General features: G+C 38.4%; 1 protein-coding gene across 1 annotated transcript; it reads left to right on the forward strand.

Annotated features, from left to right (window-relative positions):
* The first annotated feature begins 230 nt into the window (after positions 1–230).
* On the forward strand, positions 231–19135 carry LOC109183849 (RNA pseudouridine synthase 7). Its single transcript, XM_019333903.1, has 12 exons — positions 231–385; positions 468–511; positions 666–743; positions 972–1072; positions 1261–1348; positions 1865–1943; positions 2430–2512; positions 3126–3191; positions 3319–3375; positions 15259–15390; positions 16761–16996; positions 18095–19135. Exons 1-12 carry the CDS (start codon positions 298–300, stop codon positions 18195–18197), a joined length of 1155 nt encoding a protein of 384 aa, XP_019189448.1. The 5' UTR covers positions 231–297; the 3' UTR covers positions 18198–19135.
* The last annotated feature ends 2037 nt before the right edge of the window (positions 19136–21172 follow it).

Below are 21172 nucleotides of genomic sequence, written 5' to 3' on the forward strand. Positions count from 1 at the left end.
GTTTATGAACCTAATTACATTTTTGTGTAATGTTGAAGAGCTTATATGATCCTTTTTCCTATTTTAAATATTTGCATGATTCTCACACAGTTTATATCCTATATTTTTAAAAATTGTTTTGTTTTGTTTGGTTTTTTTTTTTTTTTTAATTGGGTTACAACTTACAAGATCAAATTAAGTTGATTTGGGCTCCGTTACCGGGTCACCCGAGAACCCGTGAACTAGGACGTTGGACAAAGGCACAACCTGACAAAAGTTGAAAGCTTTACGCTGTTTGCGGAGCTTGGAAGAGAAATAATGAAGCGGAAGATAGAGGATATGGAGACAATAGTGTGGCAAACTCCGGCCAACCCACCGGAGCGACATGACTACATTTTTCGCGACGGTAATTTCCTTCTTCATATCTCACTGCCTGCTTTATTGATTTATTTATTATTTGTGTTTCATTTTCCCTGCATTTTTTTCAGGCATTCGCTATGTCAAGCCATACTACTTTGAGTTCATCTCCCATGTATGCTCGCTCTCTCTGTCTGATATGCTTACGTACAAATTTTATATCTATATGTATGCATGTACCCTTTATATTCCGACTGATAGCGCTAGCAAAGGATTACTCCCTAAAACCCTAGATATACCCATGTCTGTTACTGAATTTTTGTTTGCAGGTGAAGAACCGGTGGGCAGGGAAGACGATTGTGGATCTTTTTTCCGAAGAATTTAAAGGCCGGCCTCGCGATTACTATGTAGGCTGTTCTTTTGTGCTACATTTTTCTTCAACTTTCTGTTTGATTCTATTCTCTTGATACCAAGTCATTTGGATTTTGGATCATTAACTTCTATACCAGATTCCCTGTTTGGAAATGAATTGATGTGCTTGTAGGTTATTTCAATGAAATTTATTTTACATTCAAAATATTGAGTTCATTTTGCTGAGTGAAACATATGATGCTGAACGTAATATAATTTTGTAGGTATCTGCTGTTAAAGCTGGACGGATACAAGTTGATGGGCAGGAAGTTCCTGTTTCATATGTAGTCCAATCATCGCAGAAGATAAGCCATTTCTTACACAGGTTTGTGCTGCTCAAGTGTTGACCCCACTAGCGAAAATTCGTTTTGCTTGATGGGCTTGTCACCCAGTCAACTAGATATGTTTTGTTCCAATTTTGGAGTTCATATGGGATTTCTACTTCAAATTCCTCTTTTACAAATTCTGTTGTTCTACTGCAAGTGTAAGCCATTAAGTAACTAAAGGATGTAGGCATGAACCACCAGTCATGGCATGGGATGTTGAGGTACTGTGTAAAGAACCAGAGGTGCTGACTGTTTGTAAGCCTGCATCACTTCCTGTAAGTTCACAGCTGTTGACTCTAGTTTTTGGGTTGCAACAGTTCTGCTAAAATAATATGTATGCTTTCTGGATGAATTTTTGTTAGAATCTTAGCTAATGTATTTGAAACTGCTTGGTTGGGATTACATTATTTTTTTAATTACCACATATGTTTAGAAAAATATATATATTTTTTCCATCTGTCTGCACATATATGCGTGGGTAAAGAGGCATTGCAGTAAAAGGCGTTTGAGAAAATTCCCACACACACACACATTCCTTCTGAATCTTTGTCAGTTTCTCTGTTTGTCCTACAGTTAGTTGCTGGGTAACCCATTTTTGGTCTATTTTTGAGTTGAGTCCAAGTTGCTGGGTCCCAAAATGGTTAATTTTATACCAGAGTCAAATATCTTTTTCAAGTTTACATAGCTAAGAGCCTAAGATTCCTTCTCAATCCAATTTCCATCTTATTGCTTTTTAATTCGATTTCTCCAGGACCTTATGTACCATTTGCTTTACTTTTCAATGTACATAGGTGCATCCATGTGGGCAATATCGTAAGAACACAGTTCTTGGCATCCTTCAGGCAGAATATGGTTTGGCACCACTTTTTCGTATCCAATGGAATACTGTTTTTTCCTACTGTTTTCCACCCAAAAAATTTTAATATCCCTTTATGAATATATGCATCATTTTATTAAGGGATAAGAGCTATCTGGTATTGCTATTTTTTGATTCTCTGTTGCATGTATTCCAAAATTATGCTTTTTAAACTTAAGGTCTATCAACACTTGCAAGAAGGTATATATGTCTATTAAGATAGTAAAAGGCTGTTATGAGAAACTTGCAAGTCAAAATCCTGTTCCAGTAATCCCCCATGAAGAATATTTTGCCAAAGTAAAAAAGGAAAAGTTAATTGCAATTGACTAAATGTAATTTATTCTTTTGTAGTTATGATTTTGGATGGTTTTAAAATTTTTCTTTTTAACTAACTACAATCTAGTATTTCTTACTTTGGACAATATAAAGTGTACCAAAATGTCTAATCAAGTAATACTATAATTTACTATGTTTTATGTTTTCTTAACATTAATGTTTAGCTATTCATCGTCTTGACCGCTTGGTCTCAGGGCTCCTTATCTTAGCCAGGAGTTCTTCTAGAGCTGACATTTTTAGACAACAGGTATTTTCTTGCAGTTGTGTCATTCTGTAAAATGCTTTGTTGAGATTATATTGATTGGTGACTGCCCCAAAGATACCATTGATAAATCAGGTTGGTAGACACTATAGATACTTGTGGCAGCTTTTCTAGGATGAAAAGGCTATCAACATGTGAACGTTTTTTCTATCCTTTATGACTTTTAATCTTTGTGCTTGAGCAATGTCATAGCTAGTGAGGTTCTTACTAAGTCGCACATATTGGTGGTTGAAAATAACCTGTCTGGTTTTGTACTATGCTGTAGAAAACTTTTGGTTTATAAAATAATAAAGAAATTATATCTCTACTTGATTCATTTTAGGGAATTGTAAACTTTATTTTATCTATTCCCAAATGTTAGAACACAGGAGTCATGTCTTATATGAAGAGTCATATCCTTACAGTTTAGGTTCCTTAGTTGTATATATACTCTATTGTACCAACCATTTGAATGCATCAAATACAAGTATCTTTCTTCACACCAAATAAGCATTTTATTTAATCGCTTTCATGCTTTTAATGTTTAAGGACTGCATAATCATCATTATTATTATTGTTGTTGTTGCTGTTATTGTAGAAGTGGTTTTGTTTGTTTCAGATTGAATCAGGAAGGGTGCAGAAACAGTATATTGCAAGGGTACTTGGAGTTTTTCCTGAAGATGAGGTATTTTATTGCCAACAGCTCAATGATTTAATTTTTGGCCTTCATTTATGATCTTTAAAGAGAAGATGTTCCTCTTTTCTCTCACTTTTTAATCTGATGGAAATGGTTTACAATTTTCCTTTCCTAGCAAGTTGTAAATGCAAATGTCAATTACAATGCTCGAGAAGGGAGAAGCACTGTGGAGGTAGATTTCTCACATCAATAATGTCTGTTGACTTGGATTGTGCCTCTTTGACCAATTATATATGGTTGATGTTGTTCATAGGCTCTGTGATATGTTAATGTTTGTTTTAGTCGCCTTGCATATTTCTCGCAAATTGCAAGAGGAGGGCGCAAGTTTCGTTTCTTATTTTTAGACTTTTTCTATTATTTTTAATCAAATTAGGGTTGGACATATTTCCTATTGGGGTTGGGTCTTTTTTATTGGGCTTTAAAAAATAATTTGGGTTCTGAAAAAATGTTTGGGCTAGCCTATTCGCCTCAGACAGTTGAGGTGTACGCCTCTTATCTTGCGTATAAGAGGCGTACGCCTCATTGCCATAACCCTACTCCTCACACTGAGGCACGTCGTTGCGCCTTCTGAAACCTTGTCATTAAGAGCTCTTAGCCTTTGTTCTTATTGATGTAATGAAGTGGAGCTGCTCAAGTCTTTTGTAGGTGGCTTAACATTGAACAATGAGAGCAACAGAAACAAAAATCTGACATTGAGTCTAGAAAGATAAAATAACATTTTACTGAAATAATATTCTATTGCCAAAACCATGTGATGGAGCCAAGGATATTGGCCCAAATTAAATAGGAAAAATGGCGCTAGGACAAATGAAGATAGGGTGATAAAACCCGGAGAGTAAAGCCAAGCCCAAAATGCATGAGAATTCTAAGGAGTATTCCTAACATGTCTAAGATAGGAAGAGTAGAGGTAGTAGCCTAGTAGGAGTTGAATCCTTGCCCTAGAAGGAAACCCTAATACCCTTTACCTTGTCTGAATGGGCCTAGTGTTGAAATGGGTTTATTCCTATAAATAAGGATCTTGTCCCATAGCTTGTGAGACATGGTCAATCGATAACACATCTATCAATAATATTAATTCTCTAAATAGCTTTAGCCTTTAGTATATTCTAACAAATTATACGCTATTTACTATTCAATCCTCATATTTTGAGCTAGTTTGCCGACTAAACCTGTAGTTGGAAAACTGAGCTCCATGCCTCCATCACCATGATTAAATAAATCTTAATTAGAGATTTGGACACAAAACCTTGCTTCTCCTATTTGTCGTCTTATTTCCTTCGAAGAAAGTGACTATTAAGTTCGTAAAGTATAAAGTAGCTAACCTAAGAAAGACCTAAAAGGGCAAAGGCCAATTACAAAAAAAAAAAAGATTGTTGGGAGAAAGGGTTTGTGTATATTCGTATGTAGAAATGATGTGTACAATGCCCTATTTATACACATAAAGATGTAGGTCTTCTGAACCATCACTATTCACTAGTTCTTACACTACCCTAGGATTAGGATTATATTCAACAAAACTAAATATAGGAGGTCTCAGGTTCAATGCATGATCAAATAAGGCTGATGCTCATGGATAGTAATCTTCATATGCCAATGCATTTCTTTCCCTCGTGGGTTTCTAGTGCTAATTGCAATCCATTTGAAGTGCAGATATTATGTTGAGAACTAAGGTGTAGATAAATTTGTACATTGGCAATCTGCTACTCAAAGCTTAACCTTGTGCTATAGTAATGGTGGTTTGAGAATTCTATGGTGTACTTGTTTTGTAAATATTTTCCATAATTTGGTTTCTGAAAATTCTCTTTCCTTTTTCCCATTTTGAAATATTATTTCTTGTCCAGTATATACTAGTAAAATACTGTTTTTGTTCCAGTGATGTGGTTTCTAAACAAATGATCTGTGCTATAGTGGCTGTTATCATTAGGTGCTAAAGCTAGGAGAATAGAAATTAGAGAGAAATGAAGAAGAGACAACTCAACTGGAGAAAGAAAAGGTTTAAGGGATAAATGAATTTAATAGGGGTAAAAGGAACTTGATATGGTGTAGATACAAATAAGTAGGCTGCTGCTATTAACATTTCACTGATGAGAACACATGTTGGCCAAGATAGTGTTGAATAGTAGAAAGATTCATTGTATTCAACTCCAAAAGAACTGTACAAACATCTACTATTTAAATAGGAATATGCTATTAACCTAATGGGCCTATTTCTAAAAGGACCTAGGGTTTCAACACTCCCCCTCAAGCTAGAGAGTATAAATCATATGCTCCAAGCTTGTTACAAATATACTCAACCCTAGGAGCTCTAAGGGGTTTTGTCAAAATATCAGCCAATTGATCTGCAGAGTTGACAAAGCTTGTTTTGATACACCCTGACACAATCTTCTCTCTAATGAAGTGACAATCAACCTCAATGTGTTTGGTTCTCTCATGATAAACTGGATTTGAGGCGATATGTAGAGATGCTTGGTTGTCACATATCAATGTCATTTGAGCAACCTTGCCACATTGCAACTCTTGTAGTAAGTGCTTCAGCCACATAAGCTCACACGTGGCAAGGGCCATGGCTTGGTATTCAGCTTCAGCACTGGACCTGGCAACAACATCTTGCTTCTTACTTTTCCAAGATATGAGATTACCACCAATGAGTACACAATAACCCGAAGTAGAGCGCCGGTCAAACGGACAACCAGCCCAATCTGCATCAGAATACCCAACAACCTGAGCATGTCCTCTATCTTCATATAGTAAACCTTGTCCTGGTGCTCTCTTGATATACCTTAGAACCCGAACAGCAGCATCCCAATGAGTATCACAAGGACTGACTCAACACACTAACTGCAAAAGAGATATCTAGTTGTGTGATTGTGAGATAATTCAATTTTCTAATTAATCTCCTATATCGTTCTCGGTCAAGTAATGGCTCCCCCTGTCCTGGTAAGAGTTTAACATTTGGATCCATTGGATTATCCACCGGTCTACAATCCAACATGCCAGTTTCTTCTAAAATATCCAATGCATACTTTCTTTGAGAAATGACAATACCACTACTAGACTGGGCCACTTCAGTACCAAGAAAGTATTTCAGCTTACCCAAATCCTTAGTCTGAAATCGACTGAAGAGATACTCTTTCAACTGAGATATGCCCTCTTGATCACTCCCTGTAATAACAATGTCATCCACATATACTACAAGGTATATGCATTTTCCATTAGAATGACGATAGAAAACAGAATGATCAACTTCACTTCTAGTCATGCCAAACTCACATACCACAGAGCTAAATCTTCCAAACCAAGCCCGTGGAGATTGCTTCAAACCATATAAGGAACGACGAAGTTTACATACCAGACCAGGCTCCCCCTGAGCAACAAACCCAGGTGGTTGCTCCATATAAACCTCCTCTTGAAGATCGCCATGTAGAAAAGCATTCTTGATATCCAATTGGTGTAAATCCCAATGATTAATTGCTGCCAAAGATAAAAGTAATTGAACGGATGCAATTTTAGCTACAGGAGAAAAAGTATCAGTGTAATCCAGACCAAAAATTTGAGTGTAGCCTTTTGCCACCAGTCGTGCCTTAAGGCGATCAATCTTGCCATCAGGGCCCACCTTCACAGTATAAATCCACCTACAACCAACAACAGTTTTACCAGGAGGGAGGGGGACCAACTCCCATGTGCCACTAGACTCCAGGGCCTCCATCTCTGTAAACATGGCTTGGCGCCAATCGGGATCCGAGAGGGCCCCACGAGTGGATTTAGGTATAGACACAGAAGAAAGGTGAGAAAGGAAGGCAAAGTAAGGAGAATATACACGATGATAACTCAAAAAGGTATATAGGATGAGGGTTACGAGTAGAACGTGTACCTTTACGGATAGCAATGGGTGCCTCAGTGGGATCAGCGTCAGATTGCAATTGAAGTGGTGGAATGATACGATCACGAGATATACTTCGCGTTACGGGCCTATGGAATACTGAAGAGGAGGAATAGGAAGACTTAGCTCTACCTATGGTGGCAGTAGAGAAGTCTGAGATTAAGGACAGAGAGTTGGAAGAAGAGAAACCTTCTTGAGAGATCTTTATTCAAATTCCAACTTGTCCTTCAATTACATACTCTTGTCATATTTAAGGACTACCAACATACTTAACTAAGGAAGGAAAGATAATTACCAACTATAAAGAGATTCTGAATAATATTGAAAAAGGAAAGAGAATAAATAAGATTGCTTAAATCAAGGGCATGGCTGATCTGTGAGATTTGAGCCTTTTGCGGTAGTACTGTTGTCCCACGAATGCATCATCACCCCCGTCCTGGAGATCAAGCTTGTCCTCAAGCTTGAAGGATGGAAAACGTTGGCAAAAATCATCTAAACTTTCCCAAGTGGCATCTTCTTCCTGCAAGCCTTCCCATTGCACTAATAGATCTGTATTCCCTCTGTTCATACGAGTGGCAAGAATGTTGGCAGGACGCAGTTCAAAACGCCCATTCACAGCGGGAGGCAACAACGGTGTAGTAACCGGTGGAGGCCCATTATACTGCTTTAGGAGTGAAACATGGAAAACATTGTGCACTCTGCAATCACTTGGCAATTCTAATTGATAGGCAACTGACCCAATTCGTTTCTGCACCTGAAATGGCCCAAAATACCGATGTGAAAGTTTGTGAGTGCGCCGCATGGTCAAGGAGTTTTGGCGGTACGGCTGAAGACGAACCCACACCCACGCCCCAGGCTCATAGGATATATCCCGGTGTTTTTGGTTGTAGGTTTGCTCCATACGAGATTGTGCCGTTTTCAAGTGATGTCGAGCATCATGAAGTATTTCATCCCTTGACTTCAAAGCCTCGTCGACTGCAGCTAGCTTTGAGAGGCCCGGCTCATATGAGAGGAGGCGAGGAGGATCCCTACCATAAACCAGCTTAAAGGGGGTGGTCCGTAAAGCCGAATGGAAAGAGGTATTATAGCAATATTCTGCCCACGCAAGTGCCTCCACCCATTTACGTGGATGGTCCCCAACAAAGCATCTTAAATAGAGCTCAATGGTGCGGTTGACAACTTCTGTCTGCCCATCAGTTTGAGGGTGGTAGGCTGACGAACGAGCCAATTTAGAGCCGCTAAGTTTAAATAATTCATTCCAGAAACCAGAAGTAAAGATTGGATCCCGATCACTCACAATAGACTCCGGCAATCCGTGAAGCTTGAATATCTGAGAAAAGAATGCTTGTGCGACTGAAGAAGCAGTGTATGGGTGTTGAAGGGCAAGGAAGTGAGCATACTTGGATAACCGATCGACGACCACCAGGATAACCGATTTCCCATATACATTCGGTAGGCCTTCAATAAAATCCATGGATATGTCTGCCCAAATCTGTTCCGGAATGGAGAGGGGTTGGAGAACACCGGCAGGGTGAAGGTTCTCCCATTTGTGACGTTGGCAAACTGTGCACTGGCTGATGAAATCTCGAACATCTGAAACCATTTTTGGCCAATAAAATTCACGCCGTAGGCGGTGGACTGTTTTCTGAACTCCCTCGTGTGTTGCATTATGGGTGGCAGCCACTATGCGTGAAGTGAGAGCAGTATCTGGAGGGATGAATATTTTTCCCTTGTAAAAGAAAAGCCCATTCTGGAAGTTCCAGCCAAGAGATGAATCAGCAATCTTTTGTTCGAACTCCGCTAACCTTGGAAAAAGGCGTGTATGGGTCCTGATGTCGTCCAACAAGTCTGAATGATGAATAGAGAGGGCCAAGCAGCTACTACTTTCTAGCTGGTTCTGTCGTGACAGAGCATCAGCCACCGTGTTAAATTTTCCAGGCTTGTATTGAACCTCAAAATCAAATCCTAGCAGCTTGCTCATCCAATGTTGTTGCGGGGATGTCGTCAACCGCTGTTGAAGGAGATATTTCAAGCTGTAATGATCTGTTCGGATGACAAAGTTCCTGCCCCAGAGATAATGCCGCCAATTCCGTACAGCTTGCGACAACCCAATCAATTCCCTTTCATAGGCTGGAAGCTTCAAGTGTCTGTCTGCTAGCTTCCGGCTGTAAAAAGCTATTGGATGATCATTTTGGTGAATCACTGCACCAATGCCACTACCTGAAGCGTCACATTCAACCACAAATTGAGTGGAAAAATCTGGAAGTTGGAGGACAGGCGCTGAACACAAAGCCCGTTTGAGAGAAATAAAAGCAGCCTCGGCCTCGGAGGACCACTTAAAGTTTTGATTTCGTAAGAGATTTGTAAGTGGTCCTGCAATGATACCATAATTCTTGATGAACCGGCGGTAAAAACCAGCAAGGCCCAAGAAGCTTCTAAGAGCTGTGGTAGACCCTGGCGTAGGCCAATCGGAGACGGCTTGCACTTTCGTTTCGTCTACTGCCACACCTTGGCTAGATATCACATGACCCAAGTAGCTTACATGATCTACTCCAAATGTGCATTTACTCTTCTTTAAAAAGAGTGTGTGTTGGCGCAGCAAGAGGAAAACCAGACGCATGTGTTGGAGATGCTCCACCCAAGAAGCACTGTATATTAAAATGTCGTCAAAGAATACCAATACAAACTTCCGCAGGTAGGGACCGAAGACCTCATTCATCAAAGATTGAAATGTGGATGGTGCGTTAGAAAGGCCGAAGGGCATCACCAAAAATTCGAAGTGGCCATGATGAGTCCGGAAAGCCGTCTTTTCAACATCTTCGGGGTGCATTCTAACTTGGTGATAACCGGATCGCAAATCCAACTTTGTGAAAAATTTGGAGCCATGTAGTTCATCAAGCAATTCATCAATGATAGGTATAGGGAACTTATCTTTAACTGTTCGGGCATTTAGTTCCCTATAGTCAACGCAAAACCGCCACGACAAATCATGTTTTCGGACTAACAAACATGGTGATGAGAATGGAGACTTGCTAGGTCGAATGATGCCGTGATGAAGCATATCCGCACACTGTTTTTCTATCTCATCTTTGAGGAGCTGTGGGTAACGGTATGGTCTTACAACCACAGGGTCTGGTCCGGATTGCAAAATTATGCGATGATCGCACTCCCGTGCTGGTGGCAACGCCGTAACTTCAGAAAAAATGTCACCAAAGAGGGCAAGCAATCCCTCTAAGACGTCTGCATTTGAACTTGGCGGTGGAATAGCATGCAGAGCAGGGAAAAGGCATCCTTCTTCTGCTGTCCAGGTTACTGCAGTGTTGCAGTGGTAGAAAGTCATCTGCAATGAGTTGAAATCCCAGGTTATAGGGCCCAATTCTCTCAGCCATTTCACCCCTAAAACCATCTGAAACCCAGCCAAAGGAAGCACAAATAATGTTGCTGAAAAACTGTCGTGTCCCTTGGTGAAAGTGACTGCCTCACATACACCTAAAGCAGACAAACAATCCCCATTTGCCACTCGCACGCGGAGGTCCTTAAGCGGTGTCATTCGGAGTCCCAAATCACGCGCTGTCTCAGCGTTGATGAAGTTGTCTGAACTGCCCGAGTCCAAGAGTGCGACGATAACCGTGGCTGCGATTTTGACCCTTACTTTCATCATATTCCCCTTTGTCACCCCGGAGATTGCGTTCAAGCTGAATGCCGGGGAGTCCTCCGTGTAATCCTCCAAAGCAGGTGGTTCTTCACCCTCCTCTAATGTCCATAGCATAAAGAGGTGTCGGCATTTATGACCTGGAAAATATTTTTCATCACAATTGTAGCATAAGTTTTTGGCTACGCGTTCGGCCTTTTGTTCGGGTGTGAGGAATTTAAATTTGGGCTTTTGTCGGTTGGGTGATGGACGTATGGGTAATGGAACACGGGCGGATGACGGGGCAATTTGTGTACTGGTGTGCAGAGGTTTAGGTTTGGAGGACAAAAGGCCCAACAGGTGGCATTTGCGAGAAAGATCCCTGGCTGTGTTGATAGCTTCATTCAGAGTCGTTGGTTTGGTGCGCTCCACATCTATACGGATTATTTCATCCAATCCACCGGTAAACAAATCTACTCGCTGGTTGGGTTGTACTGTGCCTGCCCGTACCAACAGTGTTCGAAAGTCTTTGACATACTCATCGATATGCCGGCCTGCTTGAAACAATTGTTTAAGTTCACCTAATGCATTAATGCTGCGTGGTGGCCCGAAGCTGAGACAACACTCTTTTTTGAAGGCAGCCCATGAGGAGAACTGCATTAACTCCGTTTCAGAATGGTACCATAATTGGGCTTCCCCAATCATATGGTGTGAGGCAAAAGTTATGCGATCTGAATCCTGAATATTGGCATTTCGGAAATAGGATTCGCAACGTAGCAGCCATACAAGAGGATCTTCATCTCCAGAAAACAATGGAAAGTCCATCTTAGCATATCGAATGAGGGAGTGATTATCATCCGGTGTTTCTTGGATAGCCGAATCCCCTTCCAGTTGGTGCACTGTTTCTGATTCAACTTCGGAGACTGGTGTTTTGCCCTGAGCAATCAGAAGTTGTTTCACCATTTGTTCTAGATTAACAAGGGAAGCTGCTTGTTGGTGTTGTGTTGCAGAGAGGGAAGACACAGTGGCCGAGAGGTTCTCAATTTTGTCAGCATAAGCTTCATGGGAGCGAACAGATTTCTGCAGTGCCTTGAAAGCAGGATCTTCAGTGATGTTACTGCCCATAACGCCGGCAACGGGAACCAAGTTGATACGATCACGAGATATACTTCGCGTTACGGGCCTATGGAATACTGAAGAGGAGGAATAGGAAGACTTAGCTCTACCTATGGTGGCAGTAGAGAAGTCTGAGATTAAGGACAGAGAGTTGGAAGAAGAGAAACCTTCTTGAGAGATCTTTATTCAAATTCCAACTTGTCCTTCAATTACATACTCTTGTCATATTTAAGGACTACCAACATACTTAACTAAGGAAGGAAAGATAATTACCAACTATAAAGAGATTCTGAATAATATTGAAAAAGGAAAGAGAATAAATAAGATTGCTTAAATCAAGGGCATGGCTGATCTGTGAGATTTGAGCCTTTTGCGGTAGTACTGTTGTCCCACGAATGCATCATGGAACCGCAGCCGGAGGAGGATCGGGTGGCATGGGTGAGTCAACAGGAGCCTCAACAGACACAGGGCGAGGACGGCGTTGGTAGACTTGAAGGGGGCGGTCAGGAGCAGTTGGAGGAATAGGATCTTGAGCAAGAGGAAGTGAACCAAGATAAGGAAGAGGGAGAACCTCTGAAATAGAGACTGCGTTACCTGGTGTGGGCTGGAAAAAAGAAGTAGACTCAATAAAGGTGACATCAGCAGACACAAAACAACGATTAAGTTCTGGAGAATAACACCGATAACCCTTTTGGAGCCGGGAATAACCTAAGAAAACACACTTGACAGCTTTAGGGGCCAATTTCGAACGCCCAGGAGTCATGTCATGAACAAAACAAACACACCCTAAAACCCGAGGTGGAAGAAGGAAAAGATCAACCGAAGGATACACAATGGAATATGGGGTTTCATTGTTTAGGACTGAGGATGGCATGCGATTTATCAAGTAACACGCAGTAAGGATAGCATCAGCCCAAAAATGATGAGGAACATGAGAATGAACTAACATAGTGCGAGCAATTTCAACTAAATGTCGATTCTTACGCTCAGCCACCCCATTCTGCTGAGGTGTGTAAACACAAGACCGTTGGTGTAACATACCCCGAGAAGTCATATAGGATTGAAAGGGGTTAGAGAGATATTCTTTAGCATTGTCAGTACGCAGAACATGAATGGGTTTACCAAATTGAGTTTGTATTTCAACACAAAAATTTTGAAAAATCTAGAATAACTCAGAACGATCTTTCATAAGGAACAACCAAGTACACCTAGAATTGACACGACATGGACCCCAAACATCAGTATGAACTAAATCAAAAAGAGACGCAGCCCGATTATTGACTCTCCGTGGAAAGGACTTACGTGATTGCTTTCCAAGGTGACACGACTCACAATCTAATGGCTCTATAGATAAACCTGGAACCATTCGTCGAAGTTTGGAGAGACTAGGGTGGCCCAAACGACTATGGAGAAGCAAGTGAGAATCTGTAGAAGCATAGGCAGCAAGATCACCACCACGGAGGTAATAGAGGCCTTGTGACTCAATCCCAGTGCCAATCACCTTCCCCGTACTACGGTCCTGCACAACAACCGAATCCGCACAAAAGGTTACAGAACAATTAAGGGTACGGGTGATTTTACTCATAGAGATAAGGTTGAAAGGACTATTAGGAACATATAAAACTGATTTTAAAGGGAAAGATGGCATAGGATGAGCCTGACCAACACCGGCAGCTAGTGTTTGATTGCCATTAGCTAAGGTGACCGTGGGCAAAGCCTTAGACTTTGTGACATTAGTCATAAGGGATAGGTTACCAGAAATATGGTCTGAGGCACCTGTGTCTAGAATCCAAGTATTTGTGTTACTAGCTTGAGAAAGACACAACAAAGAAGAGGTACCAACGGCGAGAGATGAAGCCATAATATTATTCAAAATGAAAGGGAAAAACTGCCTCAAAAGATGGTTGACCGGCGAGTTGACCGACAGAGATGAGGAAACGGAAAACACAGTCTGAAGCGTTTCCTCGAGACGAATCCAACGGTGGCAACGTCATCGCGATCGGAGGTCGGTACAGGCAGATCTGGCCGGAAAATAGTGGCGGGTCTCGGCGACGGCGGTGGCGCGTGCGGAGGCAGACGGCGACCGGAATTCAGGCTCTGGCTCGCGACGAGGCTCCGGTGAGGCCTGTGGTCTTGGTTTGGGAGAAGAACCACCAGGCAGATGTCCGAAAGCAAAAAACTGTAGCGGCGGCAATGAACTCCGATGGCGGCGGCGGCGGGAAAGAAAGGGGAAATATTATTTAGGGTTTAGGCTCTGATACCATGTTGAATAGTAGAAAGATTCATTGTATTCAAATCCAAAAGAACTGTACAAACATCTACTATTTAAATAGGAATATGCTATCCTAATGGGCCTATTTCTAAAAGGACCTAGGGTTTCAACAGATAGCAATATACATGACCGTCCCATGTGTTTTTTAAGAGAAGAAAATGTTTCTATCACATGAGTAGCAACTTAATAATGAAAAATCATTATAGAAAATATTACTAAATTAAAGATACCAGAATATTGAAGTAGTGATGGGCTGATTGCACATTAAGAGGTGGATTCCATAAGTCAACCGGATTTTGAGGGGTTAAGATGTCCCTTGAAAACATTTTCCTTCTCTTTGTAGCTAAAAACAATACTGTTTCAGTGTTTCTACATCCTATATTAGCCATTGGCAAACTGTAGAAAGTTCTTGACATGCATATTATATTGGCCCTGTTTGGTAACATAGTTAGCTTATCAGCCAATTTTAGCTTATTTGACCACTATTAGTTGTTTGACTTGGTTAAACAATCAATATAAGTGTTTGATTAATTAGTTTTTTGTAACAACTTATTGTTCCAAAATGCTATAATTTAAAAAGCTGCTCAAAGTAGATTTTTCGATCAGTTTTTTGAGAAAGTAATTTTGCATGTAATCAGCTATCAGCTAATTTACCAAACATCTTTTTACAATCAGCTAATGCTATCAACTAGTCAAATCCATTAACTCAATCAGCTAACAGCTATCAGCTAACAACTATTTACCAAACACCCCCATTATCAATAATTGCCAAAATTTTGATATTGTACAAATTGCTGTTTTGAAAACTTACTGGGGAAGTTGACTGCCACTTTTTTAAAAATAAAGTATAAGGTTTTCATTTTCATTCTTCATTTATTTTTATTTATTTTAAATGCTTAAGCTTGCCCACTTTGCATTTCCTGAAATAATATTCATTGCTTATAGCATGACTAGGACTAATTACTATCATCTGCTACTGCCTTGGCTGCTCAGTCATTTTATTACCATCTAGTGGCTCAGATACTGTTACTCTCTTTAACACTTCATTTGTTACCTATATTCTTTGAAGCTCATAGGCATTTTTTTATTTATTCTTTTATCCGGGATTTATAGTTTCTGTGTGGTTGAATGCATCCTTTGTAACTTGATGTGGCAGGTGGGAGACAATAATGTTAATGGCAATGATCCTGTAAAAGGAAAGGCTGCTTGTACCAAATTTACACGGATTTGTACCAATGGGCAGCATAGCATTGTATTGTGCCAACCGATCACTGGAAGAACACATCAGGTATAGTACTACCCTATAACTTTCTCCACAATGGTACACTAATCCAGTGTATTTAGTATGTTCTCTACTTTGTGAGGATCAATGTATAATACACTTCTAAGGTTTTGTTAAATTAGATTTAATATCTTGAGAGGTTGATATTACATTTTAAATTATGAATATACCTAATGTTGGTAGCATTTTAATTTTTTTTTTTTCCTTCTATTGAAATAATGTAAGCATGATAATATATATTTTTTAAAGTACATTCCGGAATGTAACTAAATTTAGCATTTCTATCTACTACCATATTTTATTTTGTATGGGTGCAAAGATAACTTTGCAATTAGTTATATTAACTGGGGAAATTCTGTTAGGGCTGCTTAATCACTGAAACCACTGGGGTCCATGCATAATTGAATAGTTGTCTTAAACTAAGATTGTTAAGTGAAACTACTTGTCCCAGAAATGGGTGTTAAATGAAAATTCATTGTTAATATTTTCTTTGTCTTCCCCTCCCAATTTTAATTTATTATGTTGACCAGATGAGTAGCCAAAATTTTGAACTTATATTTCCTCCATTGTCTGTTAAAGAAAATTTCATTTTTCACCCCAAAAGTTATAGCTAAGTTGAAATTTGGTCTTATGTGTTTTCATAGTTCAAACTTGGTTTGCATTGTATGACATTAGTTTCAATTAGATTCCAATGTCTTTTCCATCCAATTTATTGACAAGTAGATCAGAACAACTTTGGTATTTTAGAACTATACTTCTTTCTGTTCAACATCATTTTTTTTTTTTTTTTTTAAATTTATTTCTCTTTCCCCTCTCCCATTATGGTACATGTTTAATAAATTTGATATTATTATTATTTTTATAAATAAAGTTGATATTTAATAGGTTTCTATGATAATAAAAGAGGGGAGATAGAAATAAAACAGGAAAAATAGAAAACAAAGTTCAAAAGAAAGAATTATATTTATGGAATACCAAAAATATCCTTATTTGAGATGTTTCTAGAACCAATGTCATACATTCAGTATCAAATTGAAATTACTAAATTGTTTAGCACCAAACTGAAAATTAGCTTAAACATTTGGGATCTAAATTGAAATTTACTCTATTCTATTTTCTTATTGGCTCAATTAATAGATGTTTATTGGCAAGGTTGTGTGCACACATCATATTCTTCTTGGGGGTTGTAATTTCCTCTCTACTTTTTATTGTATTTGGAGTGATTTCATTTCTGAGGTTATTTTGTCAACTTTTTTCATGAGATTTATTGTGTCCACTCTTTGAATTAAATATCATACTACTTTTACACCTTGAATTTTGGCATACAATAATTTTTTTAGACCTATGATGCTTCTGATGTGTTAGCATTCTCATAGATACGTGTGCATCTACAATATACTGGTCATCCAATAGCAAATGATATGCTCTATCTCTCTGAGTATATTCCTCGTTCTGCTACTGGAATGAGTGCAGATAGAGCTGCTGCTAAGTCAGGCCATTCTCTAAAGCCCACAGATATTGAAGGTGCTGCTGCTGAATCTGACAGTGGACCCAATGAAGATTTCAGTATTGACCCAATGTGCACAAATTGCCCAAATCTGGCTCCTAAAGGGTAAGAATCTTTTATTAGGTGTGATTGACTTGTAGTAATTTGTTCCAGTAACATAATTGAAAGATTTGTACATATATATAATAGTTGATACTTCCATTTTCTTCAAGATTCCAACTGTTAATTTTGAAAATACAGCTGTTATTTGAAGAAATACCAAAAAACTGATATTTCCAGGCACATTAAGTTTGGGGGGAAGGGGGAGGAGAGGAGGAAACTTTCAAGGGCTTAATCCACAAAGACTATGAGTTTGATGGGGTGAAAACCCTAGACCACTTCAGCTATATATTATGTAAAGTTTAGATTAAAATTTTATGGGTCATTTAGAAAAATTAGGAGCAAACCAGCCTAAAAGGCCAGGCAAGTTGCCAAGTTGTCATAGTCCTAGTGCTGGAAACCAGCCTAAAAGGCCAGGCAAGTTGCCAAGTTGTCATAGTTCATGTGCCTGTGTGGCAGTAAAAAGACTGTTAAAAACACATTATATTGTGTGGCAACTCTGTTGATCCCTTTTTCGCATTGGAAGTCAAAGGAAGCTTTAGTCCACAAAAGGTTATATATATATATATATATATATATATATATACTGGTTCAAATGAGGTGCCCTATTCTAGAGCAGCCGTGTGGATTGTACCATTAGGTATGCATAAACGCACCACAAAGTGTTCAGAAATGCACCAGGGTCGAATGCACCATAAAAATGCACCACAACCTTGGGACGTGTAGTCATGCACCATTAGGTATGCAAGAATGCACCACAACATGTTCAGAAATGTACCAGGGTGAAACGCACAAATGCACCACAAAAATGCACCATACCCTGGTGCATTTCTGAACACGTTGTGCATTCTTGCATACCTAATGGTAAATGACTGCACGTCCGCACAGGAACCAGACCATATATATATATATATATATATATATATATATATATATATAGCTGCAGCCTACAATTATTAATATACGAGTTAATAATAATGCTAAAGGTGTCTATATGGAACTCTGCAAATTTATATTGACATCTAAACTAGCTTTTATTTTGAACTTTCTGGTGTTAAGGATCTATTTAGAGCTCACCCTGTACATTGGATTTGTTTACTGCAGATATGATGGTGATGAAGAGGGTTTATGGCTGCACTGTGTTAAATATTCTGGACCAGATTGGACTTATGAATGCCCTTGTCCAGTTTGGGCATCCTTAAGCTAGCCTCCTCTTCTCAATCTTCTTTTCTTTTTTTATCAGCTGGCTATATGAGAAATTTCGTAGTGCACATATAAACTGCTCTACGGTTTTAAGTTCCCATTACTCGTGTTCTCTGTAGCTGCATCACATTCCAACAACCAGCTAGCAGTCCTGAAAGAATATTCAGTGTTGGAATTGGAAGGCACCCGAACAGCTGTACTCCAGAAGCGAGGTGGTGGGAATTGGACCAATTGGTATCTTGAAGTGAACTTTACACTGTTGCAAGTGAAGCCTGCCTCCTTCAAATGAGTACACCTAATCATATCAGTTGCATATTTGATTCTTTGAGGAACAAATTTGGCGCTGAATGATTCTTCCATTTATTTTGTTTTAGCCTCTTTTGTTTAGCATGAGATTTCTGGTAAGAGGAAGAACAGCAGAACTTCGATAAATTTGAAGTTAGACTGCTAACTGTAAACTAAGCTATTTTAGCATGCAAAGGAGAAATGAGCATATGACTGGTGATACTAGATCCTATTTTCAAATATTAAAAGATAGTAGTCTCAGCCAAGATGTCAAGAGATTCACACTTGTAACTACAAGGTCATGAGTTTGAATTCTTGCTCCTTTGGTTTGAGCCGGTCGGTCAGCTATGACCTATGGGTAACCTAAGCTAGTTTATTTTCTTGTGGTCCTTTGCCGGTTAGAGTCACAAGGTGAGGTTTACTTATATTGAAAGGGGTTAATATGTATTCTGTAGCCTTAGCATTTGTGTACTTCGATTAGGGTGCATTTGCTTGACTGTGCCAAACAAATGATGGGCTTGTGAAAGTTGGATCCCAATTTGCAGTACAAGGCAGTGTCCTAATCCAATGCCTCAACATTAAAATCTCAAGTGTAATGCCCTCTTGCCTTCAAAATGGCCTCATTCTTTCTTTAAAATCAAAATATTTGTCTTTCTAGTGTAAGTGTAGATTTTCCCTTTGGCTTTTCCCCATTTCCCACTAGAAGAGAGCAGGATCATCATTATTACCATTGATTTTATTGTACCATTCTTTTGTATTTTTGTTTTGGTCACCTTTAGAAAAAGGAGAAAAAGGGTCAAACGTGTGGCCTCAAATTGTGGGGATTGAAGGTTTAAATGCTCTTTCAAGTCACTTTGGTTCTCAACTACTCTTTGAAGAAAAAGTTCTCACCACATTCGTATTTAAGTCTTGAAGGTACACCAACTTGAATGTATAGGTTAGTAATTGGAACATCAATTGATGATTAATGTCTCTTTTACAATATGTTTGGTTTACGTAATGAAATTTGAAAGAATTGAAATCTTATTTCATAGGGAAGGAATAAAATAAATATTCTATTTCATTGTTTGGTTTGCGGTTTGCATAATACAAATAAAATAAACATTCAAAAGATATAAATATCCTTTATTTTGAATGATATAGGTGCATATATAATAATAATATAATAATATAAGAGTTAATGCATGTTTTGGTTCTTTGACTATTAGGATTTCACTTTGGTCATTGATTTCTAAACTTGCTCAATTTCATCCACAACTATGCAATTGTTAACCAAAATGGTCCTAATCAGGACAATTTTGGTTTGGACAAAAGATTATTTTAGGTAAAAATTGCATAGTTGGGAATGAAATTGGACAAGTTTGAAAGTCAAGCACTAAAGTGGTGAAATTCTAATATTCGATGGACCAAAACGGGTATTAACTCTAAAAATAACAACAACCGACAATTCTACTATTATTATCTACTAATTTTTGAGAACTCAGGAATAAGGGTTGTTTTAGAATAGCTATCTCCTTTGCAAGGGCATATCTAATTCATAAGAATAATATTCTTGGAAATATCTAATAAATGAAATATGCCTTTTTTTAAAAAAAATAAAATAAAATATATCACTCTATTCTCAATCTATTATGTGAATCAAATGTGTTAGTGTAAACAAGATTTTCACCTCTTTGCAGGGACATGCAAACGCCTATGCTTTCCAGATATATATATAGATACACTTGAAAACATAGTTACCAACTTACCATAGATTTTGATCAACCCCATCTAACTTTGATCTTGATACACAATTATTTTAATAGTTCAATAGCTAGAGCTATAGATTTATTTTCTTGAATAGAATGGCATTGGTCTAAAATGAATAAATAAGAAAAAAACAACATTTTTAGTTCTTCAATTGTGACCAGGTATAGATTTAGTTCTTTAATTATTTGAAATATATATTTAGTCTCTTAGTTATTATTAAATTGGCAGATTAAATGTATTAGGGAGTAAATCCTTCAGTAATATGTCATTTTGGTAATATGTCATTTAAATGTACATTGAATTGAAGGATTAAAATTACACTATAATCATACCTATAGGATAAAAAGTCTCATTTACCGAGTAAATAAAATTGATTGCCATTGAGGGTTTAAGTCACAAACAATCACAAATTATTCTGTGGAACCGGGTGCACCTTGCAAGGTGGATCTGGGGTTCAAATGATCACAATTTACCTTTTAAAAATTTACAATTTCTATACTATGAACACAAAATGTTTACATATATGTAATTTATTACCTTTTTTGTATTCACAAGTTCCTTTCACATACTTCACTCACACAATATTAACATATTAGGATTTGATAACCATGTATTGTAATCACAAATTCCCTTCTATAATTGTTATGTGTTTTGACTTAAAAACATAATTTATATTCTAGAAGTTCACAATTTCAATACTAAAAATAGTTAAAATACAAATTTATATGTCGTTTAGGACCATGGTCCACCTTGCAAGCAATCATTATTACATGGACCATGGTCCACACAATTGTGTGGACCATAAATAAAAGTACATTTTTAATATACTAAGGGCTCGTTTGATTCACGACAAATATTTTAAGGGAAGTGGAATTGAAATTTCATGGAAAAACAATTATTAGGAAGATGAATTTCATTGTTTGGTTGGTGGAAAATGAATTACTG

Source organism: Ipomoea nil, unplaced genomic scaffold, assembly GCF_001879475.1.
Source record: "Ipomoea nil cultivar Tokyo-kokei standard unplaced genomic scaffold, Asagao_1.1 scaffold1179, whole genome shotgun sequence".
In the NCBI taxonomy this organism is placed as follows: domain Eukaryota; kingdom Viridiplantae; phylum Streptophyta; class Magnoliopsida; order Solanales; family Convolvulaceae; genus Ipomoea; species Ipomoea nil.